The 14,776-nt window shown below is 45.4% G+C and overlaps 1 protein-coding gene across 7 annotated transcripts in view; it reads right to left on the bottom strand.

Annotated features, from left to right (window-relative positions):
* Positions 1 to 5,052: 5,052 nt before the first annotated feature.
* Positions 5,053 to 14,776, bottom strand: part of HNF1B (HNF1 homeobox B) — a gene marked incomplete at its 3' end in the record, with an annotated part of 51,160 nt that continues 41,436 nt past the window's right edge. For 5 of the 7 annotated variants that reach the window (XM_081029197.1, XM_081029199.1, XM_081029200.1 and 2 more), the window contains exons 8-9: positions 13,747 to 13,865; positions 5,053 to 5,992 (exon numbers count right to left, since the gene is read on the bottom strand). In XM_081029197.1, coding sequence (XP_080885323.1) covers positions 5,972 to 5,992; positions 13,747 to 13,865 — 140 coding nt within the window. The remainder of the gene's footprint in view (positions 5,993 to 13,746; positions 13,866 to 14,776) is intronic. The other 2 variants (XM_081029203.1, XM_081029202.1) reach the window with 1 other exon arrangement.

The raw sequence follows: 14,776 nt of genomic DNA, 5'->3' as shown, positions 1-14,776 counted from the left end.
TTCAATATTATATTAGTTTCAGGTGTACAGCATTGTGGTTAGACATTTATGTAAGTTACGAAGTGATTCCCCTATAAGTCTAGTATCCACCTGGCATCATACATAGTTATTACAAAATTACTGACTCTGTTCCCTATGCTGTATTGACATTCCCGTGACTATTTTGTAACTGCCAATTTATACTTCTCAATCCCTTCATCTTTTTCATCCAGCCCCCCAACCCCTTCCCATCTGGCAAACATCAGTTTGTTCTCTGTATCTATGAGTCTGTTTTTGCTTTGTTTATTTTGTTTTTCAGATTCCGCGTGTAAGTGAAATTATATGGCATTTGTCTTTCTCTGTCTGACTTATTTCACTTAGCATAATACCCTCTAGGTCCATCCAGGTTATTGCAAATGGTAAGATTTCATTCTGTCTTATGGCTGAGTAATAGTCCATTGTATATATGTACCATATCTTTATCCAACCATCTATTGATGGACGCTTAAGTTGCTTCCATATCTTGGCTATTGTAAATGCTGCAATGAACATAAGGATGCATATATCTTTTTGAATTAGTGTTCTGGATTTCTTTGGATAAATACCCAGAAGTGGAATTGCTGGGTCATAAGGTAGTTCCTTTTTTAATTTTTTGAGGACCCTCCATACTGTTTTCCATTGTGGCTGCACCAATTTGCAATCCCACCAGCAGTGCACAAGCGTTCCCTATTCTCCACATCCTCATCAACACTTGTTTGTCGATTTATTGATGATAGCCATTCGGACAAGAGTGAGGTGATATCTCACTATGGTTTTAATTTGCATTTCTCTGATGATTATTGATGTTGAGCATCTTTTTTTTTTCTTTTTAATTAGATTTATTGGGGTGACAATTGTTAGTAAATTTACATAGATTTCAGGTGTACAATTCTGTATTATATCATCTATAAATCCCATTGTGTGTTCACCACCCAGAGTCAGTTCTCCTTCCATCACCATATATTTGACCCCCTTACCCTCATCACCCCCCCCCCACCCCCTTACCCTCTGGTAACCACTAAATTACTGTCTGTGTCTATTAGTTTTTGTTTCTCATTTGTTTGTCTTGTTCTTTTGTTGTTTTTGGTTTATATACCACATATCAGTGAAATCATAGGGTTCTCTGCTTTTTCTGTGTGATTTATTTCACTTAGCATTATACTCTCAAGATCCATCCATGTTGTCACAAATGCTCCTATATCATCTTTCCTTAACGCCGAATAGTATTCCATTGTGTATATGTACCACAACTTCTTTATCCATTCATCTATCGAAGGACATTTTGGTTGTTTCCATGTCTTGGCCAACGTAAACAAAGCTGCAATGAACATTGGAGTACACGTGTCTCTATAGAGAAATGCTTTTATATTTTTGGGGTAGATACCCAGGAGAGCAATTGCTGGGTCGTATGGTAATTCTATTCGTAATTTCTTGAGGAACCTCCACACTGCCTTCCATAGCGGCTGCACCAGTCTGCATTCCCACCAACAGTGTATGAGAGTTCCTTTTTCTCCACAGCCTCTCCAACACTTGTTACTATTTGTCTTGTTGATGAAAGCCATTCTGACTGGGGTGAGGTGATATCTCATTGTGGTTTTCATTTGCATTTCTCTGATGATTAGCGATGTTGAGCATCTTTTCATATGTCTATTTGCCATTTGTATGTCCTCTGTAGAAATGTCTATTCAGGTCCACCAGAGGGACCCTTTTAAAACATAAGTCAGATCCTATCTCTGCTCTGTGCAAAACTCTTTGATGGCTCCCAGCTCCCTCAGAATAAAACCCAAAGTCCTTACAATAGCTTACAGCTGTCCTTACAAATGGCAAGAAGGCTCTGTGTCATTTGTCATCATGCTCCAGCACTCTGCTCACCTCTCTGACCCAGCACTCTCTCTTTCACTCAGCTCTAGCTACTCTAACCTCCCTGCTTTCCTTCCTGTCTCAGGGCCTTTGTACTGGCTGTTCCCTCTGCCTAGAATGCTCTCCTCCCAGACATTCACATGGCTCACTCCTTCTGCCCATCTTCAGGAGCACGAAGCCAAAGCTGCTTTCGTTCCAGCCTCCTGGCACTCTGTGGCCCCCACACTCATTGCAAGATCACCACATTTTCTCTTTTTTCCCTAAGGAGACAGAGACTCTCCCCAGTCAAGCCTTTTATCTTCTCCTCACAACTTCCCTTCCTGACTCATCCTTGGTTCGCTTTTGGATTTGCCATACCCCACAGAAATGAACAACATCATTTAACCAATTATTGGCAGTTTTCTTTACAAAGCATCAAATTTGTGATGAGGTTATCTGGAAATATCAGCCAGACCCAGAAGACCACATGACAAGGCATTCTGGGATGAAAGAATATGAATATCAGTGTCACAACATACGAGGCAGACTTTTAAGCATTTAACATGTATTAACCCATTTACCCCTCAAACAACCTTATACAGTAGGTGCTATTGTTATCACCCAATTTTATGTAGGAGGACAATAAGGATGGGGTTAGGTTGTGGAGTTAGAGCTTCTAATCAAGGCATTCTGGCTCCAAAATGAGTATCAAAGACCTGCCCCCAACTGGAGGCCAAGAACTCACATTCCCTGGCTGTCTGCATTGTTTTTTTATCCACCTGAATCCAGCAGCTAAGACTCCAGCTATCTCTGCCTTTGCGGGGAATAATCAATCCACTGGTTGGTATGGAAAAGCTTAATATATTTTAAGGCAGGTGTTCATTGCTGATTTTTTGTCTTATCCATGGATATTAAAATGAAATCTGCCTTCACCAGAGCTCATCCTAGAAAATGACAGCTGGTCATTGTAAAAATGGAACCATCTGTCTATGGACTCGGCTCAGGGTGTAAAGGCGGACCCTGGAAATATTGGTTCATAAGGTTCTAGAGGAAGATATGGGAATTTTTTGTTGCAAATGAATCTTTAGAGTGGGTAAGTCTCACCTGGACTCACACACAGTGGCCCTCCCAGTGCCTCTTACAGCCAGGGGAGGGAGGTCCCTGTTTCATTTATTTTTCTTTTTCAATTACAGTTGACATTTAATATTATATTAGTTTCAGGTGTACAGCATAGTGGTTAGACATTTATATAACTTATGAAGTGATCCCCCCATAAGCCTAGTGCCTTGGCGCCATACATATTTATTATAATATTATTGACTCTATTCCCTATGCTGTTCTAGCCATCCCTGTGACTATTTTGTACCTGCCAATTTGTGCTTATTCCCTTCACCTTTTTCACCCAGACCCCTAACCCACTTCCATCTGGTGACCATCAGTTTGTTTTCTCTATCTATGAGTCTGTTTTTGCTTTATTTTGTTTATCAGATTCTACCTATAAGTGAAATCATATGGTATTTGTCTTTCTCTGTCTGACTTATTTCACTTAGTATAATACCCTCTAGGTCCATCCAGGTTGTTGCAAATGGCAAGATTTCATTCTTTTTTATGGCTGAGTAATAATCCACTGGATATATGTACTGCATCTTCTTCATCCAGTCGACTATTGATGGATACTTAGGTTGTTTCCATATCTTGGCTATTGTAAATAATGCTGCAATGAACGTAGGGGTGCGTATAGTATTTTTTCGAATTAGTGTTTTGGATTTCTTTGGATAAATACCCAGAGATGGAATTGCTGGGTCATAGGTTGTTCTATTTTTAATTGTTTATGGAACCTCCACACTGTTTTCCATAGTGGTTGTACCAATTGGTTTCTGTTGGATTTAGAAGGAAGGTACTAACCTTCTTGGGGGCTCTCAGTGGACAGGGTTACCTTCTACATGTCTTGGTTCACATAGGGTTTGGTTAGGAAAAGTCCCTAAAGACTTCCCCAACCCACCCACCCTCCCTCCCTGCCACCTCCACCTCTGCCTAGACGACCTCCCGTATGAATAAAACCTTCTGGATTCTCAAGATTATTGCAACAATGCAAGATCTGATCAAAAGCCTGTCAAATGCAGACACCTGCTGTTCCAGAAACTACAGGAGTCCAGATATAGGGCTCCAACTGAAGCTGGGGCGCGAGGCTATATTCCCTTCCTCTTCCTAGAACTCACAGGGGCAGTCCAATAGGATATCTCAATTAGTGACAGGGGATCTTGGCCTCTTTTGACACATGGTACTTAGCCTTGGACTTAGCCCTTCTCAACCTAACCATGAGTTTTCACTTGAAACCCCAATCAGCCCAAATTACATTGTCCAGGGGAGCTGGGAACCAAAGGAGGTCAGCCTTCTCCTTTCCTACCCTGCGTACATAACAGATACTTAGTAAATTTTCCTGGCTCATTGAGAATTGCATCTTCCATTACACTGTGATTTAGAAAAACCTATTGCCCAGAGCCTGGTAGGCATAATTCCCTTACTTAAATTTTGACTGGGGAAATACTCTGCCTAGAAGTAAGAAACGATGAGAAGCGAAACACGTCGGTAGCTCTACACTGTACAAAAGAGGAAGCATCAGAGGACAGATCTATTTTCCTTCTTCCTGAGTCAACACTGGATTATTTATGGCAAAGTCCCTGCTGGCAGTGTCCTTGCCTTTCGCTCTTCCCCTTTGGACTATCTGTATTCATGTGCATTCCTACCAGAGGGGAAAACCCGGGCAGGAGGCGACACCTACAAGAGCCCACTGTCCTAGTGACGGACGATCATACAGAGAGGGGCGAAAAGGCTGGAATTAATGTTTAAAATCCAGTTGAAAAAGTGATCCACAGGGTTTCCATTCTTCCGGCTTTTTTTATCTGTTCCTATGACCACAGTCACCAAGAACTGGCTCTATCACTTTACTCCTGTGAGTTGCAGAAAAGAAAAAGGTGTTGGCTCTTGCTCTGGCCAGACCCCCTCTGATGGACTTGTGGGGTCTGACTGGGAGAATCGACTCTTCTTACCTTAGCGGTAAAGCCGGTGCAAAGACATGGGGACATGTGGCGGGGAGCCTAGTGGAATAAGTGGAAAATCCCAAGGAGACAGGGGCCAGGGGTTCTTGGTAGAACCATGGCAGAGCAAGTGTCGGAGACAGAAATACGAGACTCTGGGCAGTGATAAAATAGTTTTAATGGGAGGCTTTCTGAAAGGACTTATTCTTGTGCTATCAAACAGCCAGTTTCCCTGCTTTGGGGTTTCTTGGCGGTACCCTGGCTGAACTCCTAGCTCCCCCAGAAGGTAAGACGTTTCTCTGACACAATGTTCAGCCCCTCCACAGACCCAGAGGTGTGTCTTAACATCAGGAGACTGGTGTTAACTGGCAGTCAGTCCAAACTATACAGTGTCCGTATATGTGTCCAGGCGTGAGGGAGGGGGCAAGGGCTTCACTTCTGACTTAGGAAGTTTCTCCACGGCGGAAGAGAAAGGGGCAAATCACTTTGAAAATTCAACTCTGACCTTTACAAAGAAAACACTTTAGTATTATATACAGGGCAGAGGGGCAAGGGAGTGGAGGGGAAATTGCACTTAATTACAGTCGTTTATAGTTTACACCCATTGGACGAATTTACTTCTTTAAAAGAAATCTCAAGATCACTTGGGATGGGAGTGAGGGGAGGGAGTTTGCTGATATTTACACTGTTTTGGCTCAGTTCAATAGCACATGTCCTCCTCTCCTCGTTTCAGTAACAGATTCAAGTTTTCATATCAGTTTGTTCGATGAAAGAGCATAATGTAGGCTTTCTCTCTTCCTCTTCCGTGGTTTCTTGTCTCCCACCTCTGGGACGGATGGGCGGACTTGACATCTCGGGAGAGGCATGGTGACAATACTGCATAGAAGGGAAGCTGGGCTTCAGGCTGCGCCTCCTGAGAACGGATTGTCCGAGGTGCCAGCAGGATGTCAGGTAAGCAGGGACCTCTTGCAGGTGCGTGTCAGGTCACTGGGCTCTTCCATGACAGCTGCCCGGAGGGTGATGGTGTGGAAAATAGGATCTTTGTTGCTGTGCACAAAGTAAGTGATGTGTGGGTATCACCAGGCTTGGAGAGGACACTGCAGAGAGAGAGGAGAGAGAGCTCAGCTGTGTGCATTTGGCAGGAACATGGGCCGTTAGTTTGGCTTCTCCAGGGGAGCTGAGACCCAACTCAGCCAGCAAAGAGCTGGAGGTGGAGGGCTGGGGACTTAACGCTTGCTCATTCTGCCATGTTGGTCCTGAAGCACACTTCCTGTAGCCAAACCTGCCAGCCGGCTTTTCCAGCCACTTCAGAAGAGAGGTGAATTGCTGCAGACCTTGAAATAATCTTAAAGCACTGACCTTTACCAGGAGGTCGGGCTCCCCTTTCTGTGAGAGTGGTGTTTATAAAGTGCTCAGTGTAGTTCCAACAGCAGCTGGATGGGGAGCTCTTGCCTCTCGTGGAAGTAAGGGCCTCTTCCTAAATAAGACCTCTAACAGCAGGGACCCCGAGACCACTGCTTTCCAAATCTATGAGTCCCAGAGATCCCAATAAAATTCTGATTCAGTGGGCCTGGGGTAGGCCGAAGAATCTGCATTTCTTATTAGCTCCCAGGCTGTGCCAATACTACTGATCTACTTTGAGCAACAAACCCATAAAGCACGAGCGCATGGGAAATTGCAAAGTGCTTTCTAAGCTTGGTTACTATCAGGACAAGACACTTGGAGGATTGGGGAAAAGATCCGAGGGCTGAAGGCCTCTGACGCCAGACTCCCCATGGGAGACCCCAGAATGGATGGGGAAAGCCTCTGAGAGGAGCCACATCCCATCATGGGCAGTCTTCTTTCCAGAGCCCTCAGCTTCATCCATTTCAACAGTCATGGGACATCATTCCTCTCCTTTTCCTTCCAGGGAGTCTCTTTTTCTTCCCCCTTGTCTCCTCTTTCCCTTTCAGTTTTGTTGGCATCTCAGGGGAAGGTTTTGCCTATTGGCTTAGTGGCTTATTCTCTCAAGATTCCCTTTCAAACACACACACACGCACGCACACACACACCTACCACTACCACTGCAGACCTGTTATCTCATTATTATCTCATTAATCAGTACTCCCAACCATAACCCTATATGAGGATACCATAGGTCCAGTTTATAGATTAGGAAAACGGTTCAAAGAGAGGTGGCGAATTATCCAAGGTTTCAGAGCTAGGAGAGTGTGGAGCCAGATTCAAACCAGTTCAGCATGCTCTCCCTGCATGTGTTCTTTCTATAATAATGCTTTGAAGGCCAGGAACCTTCTACTGGCTTTGTGCTCTTGGTCAAGTCACAACCTCTGGGGCTCAGTTTCTTTACCTCTAAGACCGAGGTTACTGAGGGATGAGATAGGCTGATGCAGTACTCAGAATGGTGCTCGGCAGGCATAACTGTTCTCATTAACACTGCCGCCTGCACAGGATGTCCTACCACGCTGCAATCGAGTGCCCTTCAGAGTGGGATGGAGCTGTGCATTCGTGGGAGGAGGCAGGTTTTGGACCCTTTTAAATTCTTGAGGCCCTGCTCACGGTCCTCTGATGCCCTTTGCGTCCTCTTCCTCCCTCCACCCACCCCCACTCTTGAGTCTCTTTACTTCTCACTATCAGCCTTTTCCCAATTTTCAGATTTCAGATGGAGGAGAGAGAAAATGGCCTGTGACCTTGCAGGTTTCAATAGAAGAGCAAACAAGAAGGGCAGATAAGGAGACGCCAGCAAGATCCTATGACCTGTCATTAGGGATGGGCTTCCCAGCTATCAAATGTTTGCTCACATAATAAAATGGTGGCAGAGCCCTGAATGTTGTCAAAGGAACTAGAGTTATTTGCCCCCTTCAGAGTCTAAACACAAACATGTGATAAGGGGTACACTGTGGTCCCTTAGAATCGAGGCCCAGCACACGCAGCCCCACGGGGAGCCTTGCCCAGAGGATCTCTGAAAGGGCACCTCCGTCTGAAAGGTGTGTTGTCTGTGGCAATTGTTAAGGATGTCCTCATTCCAAGAGGATTTGTTACACAATGGTAATAGCTAACATTTATTGAGGTCCTACTGTGTGCCGGGCACCATGCTAAGTAAGGGCTTTCCACGTATCATCGCATTAAATTCTTACATCAACCCTTTGAGGCTGGTAATTATCATTTATCCATTTAACACACTGAGTGCCTTCTACATGCTTAGCATTTTCAAGGCACTGGGGATGCAGCTTACATTCTAGAGAGGGGTTTGAACAATAAACAAATAAAGAACCAAACGTGTGTGTGTGTGTGTGTGTGTGTGTGTGTGTGTGTATACTTAAAATTTTAGGTGGAGATGAATACTGCAGAAAAATAAGCCTGGTGAGAGGGGTTAGGATGACTTGAGGGAAAAGAGAATAATTTTAGGGAGGGGAATCAGGAGGGGCTTCTTTGAGGTGGTGACATTTGAGCTGAATGAAATGGGGGGGGCAAGCATGGAAAGGTGCACATTAAAGACTTCGAGGCAGAAGATACCACAAATGCAGAAGACGTGCCGTGGGATCACTTCAGCTCTGGTTCGGCTGGAGCCAAGTGAAAGAGGAGGTGAGAATGGCAGGGCTGGCAGTGATCTGAACACACAGGGCCTTGGAAGACTTCATTTCAGTTTGGTTGCAATGAAAAGCCATTGACAGGGGACTAACATGATTGAGTCCCTTTTCAAAAAGATAATTCTGGCTGCAGTGTGGTTAACAAACCATACCCACCATAGTGGGGCAAGAGTGAAAGTAAGAGTGAGAAGTCATGGGACATGGTAGGAGGCCAGTGAGAGACGAGGGAGTGGACTGATGGAAGGGGGTGAGAAGTAGTCAGATTTAGGATACATTTTGAAGGATCCCCAGCAGAATTTATTGATGGACTGAATGTAGAGTGTGGAGGGAAGAATCAAGGAGATTCTCAGATATCTCACCTGAACTACTAGTACCATTTTTGGAAATGGGGAAGCCCAAGGGAGGAGCAATTTGGGTATGGACATATAGGGGTAAAGGAAGAGTTCCTATTTTAGGCAGGTTCAATTTGAGAGGCTTGCCAGATATATTAGGTTTCCCAAAGTTGCAATGAGTTTGTGAATGGGCACTCAGAGGAAAGGTCTGTACGGGAGACTGAATTATAGGATCCACCAGTGCGTACACTTGGCCCAAATCCCTGAGAATGGAGATCGTCCAGGGGTGAACGGAGAGGAGAATGAGCTGTAGGGCCCTCCAACAAGTAAATGTTGGGAAAATGAGTTTCCTGAGAAAGAAATGAGTGCCTTAAGAGGAGAACCAGGAATAAGTAACGCCCCAACATCCAAGCGAAAAAATGGAAGGAGTGGTCGGCTGTGTCAGAGATAGAGTTTGAAAAATGACAATTGGATTTGACAACATGGAAGTACTGGCGATCTGGACAAGAGAGGTTTCAGTGGAGTGTGAAGACAAAAGCCAGTCTGGAGTCTTCTCAAGAGAGAATTGGGAGTGAGGAAGTGGAGACAGTGAGCATAGAGAACTCGTTTCTATTATGATCAACTTAAATTATGGGCTCTGTTAATTACAAGTAATTAGTATAATCCCAATTTTACAGATGAGGATATCTGAGGTCTAGAGAGATTATATGCAACTTGCCCAGGGTCTCACAACAGAAAAGCGTGTGTTCTTAACCACAAAGAAGATCACTTCCTTTTTGCCATCAGGGTAAGTCAAGTTTGACCCAGCTGCCCAGAGACTGGGTATTTCGGGCCAAGCATTTATAACATTTATTGCATTTAGTCCTTTCAAGGACCCCATGAAGGAAGAATCACTACCTTCATGTTACAGGTGAGGAAACGGGCTCTCAGACAGGCTAAGACTTTTTCCTGAGGTCACATAGGTAGAAAGAGGAAGCATTTTGAGCCGGGTCAGCCTAACTCCCAAACTGGTACTGTTAATCATTAGGCGATACTGCCCACCGCCAGTGGAAAAGGTTGGGTGAGTGGGGAACAGCTGCAGGGAATTTAGGAGGAGGCTTCACACCTCCTTCTTGTCAGCACCCCTGACTAGTGACTGCTCTGGGGGCCCTCTCCTGACCTCTCTATAAACTAGGAAGTGAAGCAGTGGGTAGAGAAGTAGAGGAAACAGGAGTTGGCTCACAGCCTGCCCACACTTGTTCTAACCTGGTGCCTGCTGTGGTCTTGTTTCCAGACTGACGGGACATTGTTTTGCAGGAGCTCAGATGGTAACTCGCCAGCACCCGAGGCTGGAGGAGGAGGGGGAGGCCTACGTCTGGAAAGGACTGCTGGCAGGGGCTGCAGAAGGATTCCCAGGGACACAGTCCCGGCCTGAGGTTCCTGAAACATGATCCTCAAGACCCTGGGGCATGTCTAGCTTGACAAGAGGCAATACTGGGATAAGAGAGATACAAGTTCAAATTCTGGCTTTAGCCTTATACCTGCATAATCTTGAGTCATTTTTATGGGTGCTTAGGAATGGATATTAGAAGGGATGAGTGTTGTTGAATGGATTTGGAATGAGAAGACCAAAGTCTGGAAGTCCAGTGCCAGATTTATCGTCTGTGTGAACTTGGCCAGATCCCTCCCCATCTTTGAACCTCAGTTGTTTGCTCTGTAAATCAGGCATAAAAATATCAACTAGCAGGATAGGTGAGAGTGTTAGCCAGAAAAGAGAAGATGGGAAAGCACCCGGAGTGCTGTTTGGAAAATGAGAGTTACTCAAAAAATGCTAGTTCTGAATCATTCATTCATTCATTCATTCATTCATATTTACTGAACACCTCTGATAGCCCAAGCATTTAGCTAAGCACCAAGGGCTCGGGTGCTGTGAGAGCCCCCTGAACTATTTGCTTTTTTCCTGGGAGATGTGTAAGAGGGCATCTGTGTGTCAGCAGGGACCTGGAGCTCAGGCCCAAAGAGGTAGGATGTGCTTCAGAAATGGTCCTAATTCTGAGAAATTTTATTGTCAGAACCTCCTTTGACCACATGTAGACAAAGCAATGAGTTCACTAATGAAGGAATCGATGGCTGATGTCTCCTAAAGGGTCACAGAAAGGAGACGGGACAGGGAGAGAGTTACTACTTTGAGTACTGGACTATGTACCTATCAGCCACTCTCTTTGGCACTTCAGCATTCTGTGAGATGGGGCCGGCATTTTCCTCATTCGAGTGTCTCACAGTGGTGAATCAACTACCCACATTCAGGTAGCAGGGACGAAGGCTGTGATTCGCTCGGGAGTGTTGGCTTTTCCTAGCACTCCAGCATGCCTCTAAAGTAGCACTGTCCTGGCTGTGTCCCTGTGACTCGGTCATCGAGGGGCAAGGTATATACTAAGGGCCTGTTCAATGCACACATCAGCATGTGTAAAGTTCTGGAAGCCCTGTCTTGTGGGGTTTAACTGTTTAGGCCAGCCATCCCCCCAACATATCGGATCGAGGAATCCTCCTCTCCTCACACCACATGTCTGATTCCTAGCAATGGTCTTGAAATGCCTTTTGGAAAATAATACCTTAAAACAAAGGAAAAGCAGAATTGCCAGTAGGTCTCTTTCAGAACTCACTTCTGACCCTTTGCCTTCGGAACAGAGTTTACACAAATAGTCTTCACCTTGGGTTCCTCCTGCTGTCAGGAGGCAGCACCTTTACACCCATTCTACTTCATTCTGCCTTTCCCGTTCCCTCTTCTCCAGTTTGTAGGAAGAAAGTTTCCTGATTGGAAGATAGTAAGTGGGCATCATTTTTATTCTTGTTCCTGACCATTAAAGACTACTAGAGCAGCAATTACTAAGGGTAATTTAAAGATGGGTATTGCTTCAGTGGAAAGAGTACAGGATTTAGCGTCGAAAACCAAAGTCTAGAGGTCCAGCTCTAGAATTTATCACCTTTGTGACCTTGGGCAGGATGCTCTCCATCTCTGAGCCTTAGTTCTTTTCTTTGTACTTAGGAGGTTTTAATAAAAAGAAAAGGATGAGATAATGCGCATGAGAAGTATAAACTGTGAAGTGCTACAGGAACAGTTTTATTCTTACTAAGTATAATCATCCTCCTCATCATCCCATAAGTGAGTTTATCCTCAAATGTCGGGGGACTTGGAGACAATGTCACGGTAGTTCTAGAGGGACATGCATGCGGCTTCAAGGTCGACTGGCCACTCTGTCCAGTGGAGGAGAGAAGCCATTTGGGGGCTGGTGCAGTGTCTCAGAGAGCATCTCGAAGTATTTTGATTAAGAGACCATTTCCTGAATTCAGAGGACTTGTTTCAACAAGCAAGCATCAAAGTCAACTTGGGAAAGACAGGAATAATTAATCACAGTCCTGTCTAGGGCTGACCAAGCGGCAGATGGATTGATAAACCTTTCAAAGGGGAAGGTATTCCCAAGCAAGGCTGCTGCGCCTGGCTGCCCCCCTGATTGAGATTTGTGAGCACAGATAAATGTTTTCCCTGCTCACTACAAAGAATGGGAAATCGCATGGGAGTCGAAGGGCAGGGCAACAGGGGGTGTCCTTTCATCTTCCATTGGGTGAGAGAAGACTGGCAAAGCAGGTCCCACACACCTCTCCCTTGCCCGCCTCCACCCACAATTCCAGAGCCCGGCTGCCTCGGCCGTGTGTGTACACGCACATATGGATCCAAGACGTGCCAGGCATTTAATCTGCATGACCTCATCGGATCCTCAGAACAAGGAAATATTACGACTCTCATTTTAAAGATGAAGAAACAAAGGCTCAGGAAGGTCAAGGTCACCAAGTGTGGTCCAACCAGGAATAGAACCCACCTACTCTGCAACGCGGCAGATCCAGGGGAGGGGAGCAAAGGGAAGAGCAGAGAACCCTGAGCCAATGAAAGAACCTGCTTGGAAGCACGTGGCAGTGGATGAGGTGTGATTCACAGAGCTCAAATAGAAAAAAAACATCAACAAGACCAAACCCTGCTGAGCGCCTCTGACATGAAGTTCAAGGTTGTTGCCTACTTATCTAGTAATCAATAAAGGCCAAACAGTTCCCACACTGCATAGACCCCAGGTACTAAAAGGTCCTATTGTATTCTTCTGGAATCGTCATCTGTGTTCAGACATCTTGTCCTGTTTTCTAACTCTCAGTGCCCCAATACAGTCCAGCTGTCCAAGCTCAGTGGTGAGCCTTGCTATTGGTTTTCTTTATTACTCTATCACCTCTATGTGGCGGTGGGAATTAGTTATCAACTGAAACGGGGCCTAAGCCTCTGGATTCCTCACTTTTAGTGTACCAGGGAGTCAATTCTAAGTTTCTTGATAAAATACCAAGTGTATGCAGGCCCCTGGACGGGCTAGGCTGTCAGCTGAGTGTTGTCCCCGTGTGTTGGTAGAATTGGTCATTCCCTGGCGCTTACAGCCTTCTAGGTCCAGCATGAGTCCTGGACTGGGGGAACTGGCCTCAGGACCCCTGACTTATCACTTACTTTCTCCATTGACTAACTTGTGGAAAATCCTCAGGGATCTCTCTTGCAAAGCATGAAACTCCACAGAGGGTTTGACTTCCTGAGCTCTCCTTGGAAATAACCTTTTCCATGAATCACTGACAAGCTACCGGGGAATACTCAATCGCAATGCCTAAAGGCTCTGTGTGATCTTGTCTCCAATGACTTACCGAACTTCAGTCCCCATTTAGTGCTCTTACTGGGGACATCAGAGGAACTAATAAGCCCCTTTACCCTGTGGCTCATCTTCTTTGCCCTGTGACCTCAGAGATTCCATTGGCAAGTAACAGGGAGCCTCAGGAGGACCAGACTTGTGGCTGAGTCCATACCGGCCACACTCTCTGCACATCAATCGCCTTCGTCATTATCCCACCCCCCTTTCCCGTTGGCCATACCTGTTTGCTGGAAGACATGTTGGTGAGCGTGCTGATGCTGCTCGTATCTGTGACCACCATGGCAGATGGAAACCGGGAGGTGTGGGAATACTGGGGAGGCTCCTGCTTGTGTGTATACACTACAGAGACAGAGCAAGAGCAAAATGTAGGCGCAGATCCCAGGGGCGTGTGCCCATCTCACACCATCCCACGCCACAGCTCCTGTGTCCCCGGGCAGATAAAAGGGGTGGTGGTGGTGTTTGGAAAGGACGTGTTAGGTGGTAGAAAGAATGGCCATGTGTTTAAATCCTAGCTCCTTAACCAAGTTACTTCACCTTAGTCTCCTACCTATGGAATGGGAATAATGTCTGTTATAGGATTAGAAGAGATCATGTTTCAAGCACTTTGTACCAAATAAATAAACAGTCATGCACAGTGTCTGGCATATAGTGGTGGACAACACTTCTGTGGTGGAAGCGCCTCTGCTCCCCTAACTTTCAATAAAGGGTTAGATGCCTGGGCATCTTAGGTGTACGTGGTGTATCTGGGATTTTAAGTTCAAAATTGTTCTAAAGTAGCTGGCAAACTCATAGGAAGGACATGGCCAGCTCGTGCTTACCATTTCTGCCAGCACTCAAGTACCAGGTCTTAAGCTAGCAATGATCAGTTAATTAATCATTATAATTAGACACAGGTGTCATTAATTGTATAATTCTGGGCTGTTGCAATTTGCATTAAAGTGCTTTGTGACATCATAGCCTTATGATACCCCAGAAATAGGAAGGAGGATAGACACAAGGAGACGGAATTCAATGAAAACTTCCAGGGGCATGTGACTCATTTTTTTTAGTTTTTCTAGTATTTATCCACCAAGACTGGAACTTTTGGACTCACACTAGTTATCCATGATGTTTATGTAAATTCTAGGTCACATTACCAACTAATGAAAGCATGTGGATGCTTGGCCTTGAGGGAGGGACTAGCCTGTTCTACCAAAGAGTCCTCTAGTAGGGAACAGGGGTGAAGGCCGCCTCCGCTTGTCCTTTCTGTG

Source organism: Rhinolophus hipposideros (assembly GCF_964194185.1).
Source record: "Rhinolophus hipposideros genome assembly, chromosome: 20".
In the NCBI taxonomy this organism is placed as follows: Eukaryota; Metazoa; Chordata; class Mammalia; order Chiroptera; family Rhinolophidae; genus Rhinolophus; species Rhinolophus hipposideros.
Note: the sequence above shows the minus strand (reverse complement) of the source record. Positions and strands in the feature narration are given on the sequence as shown.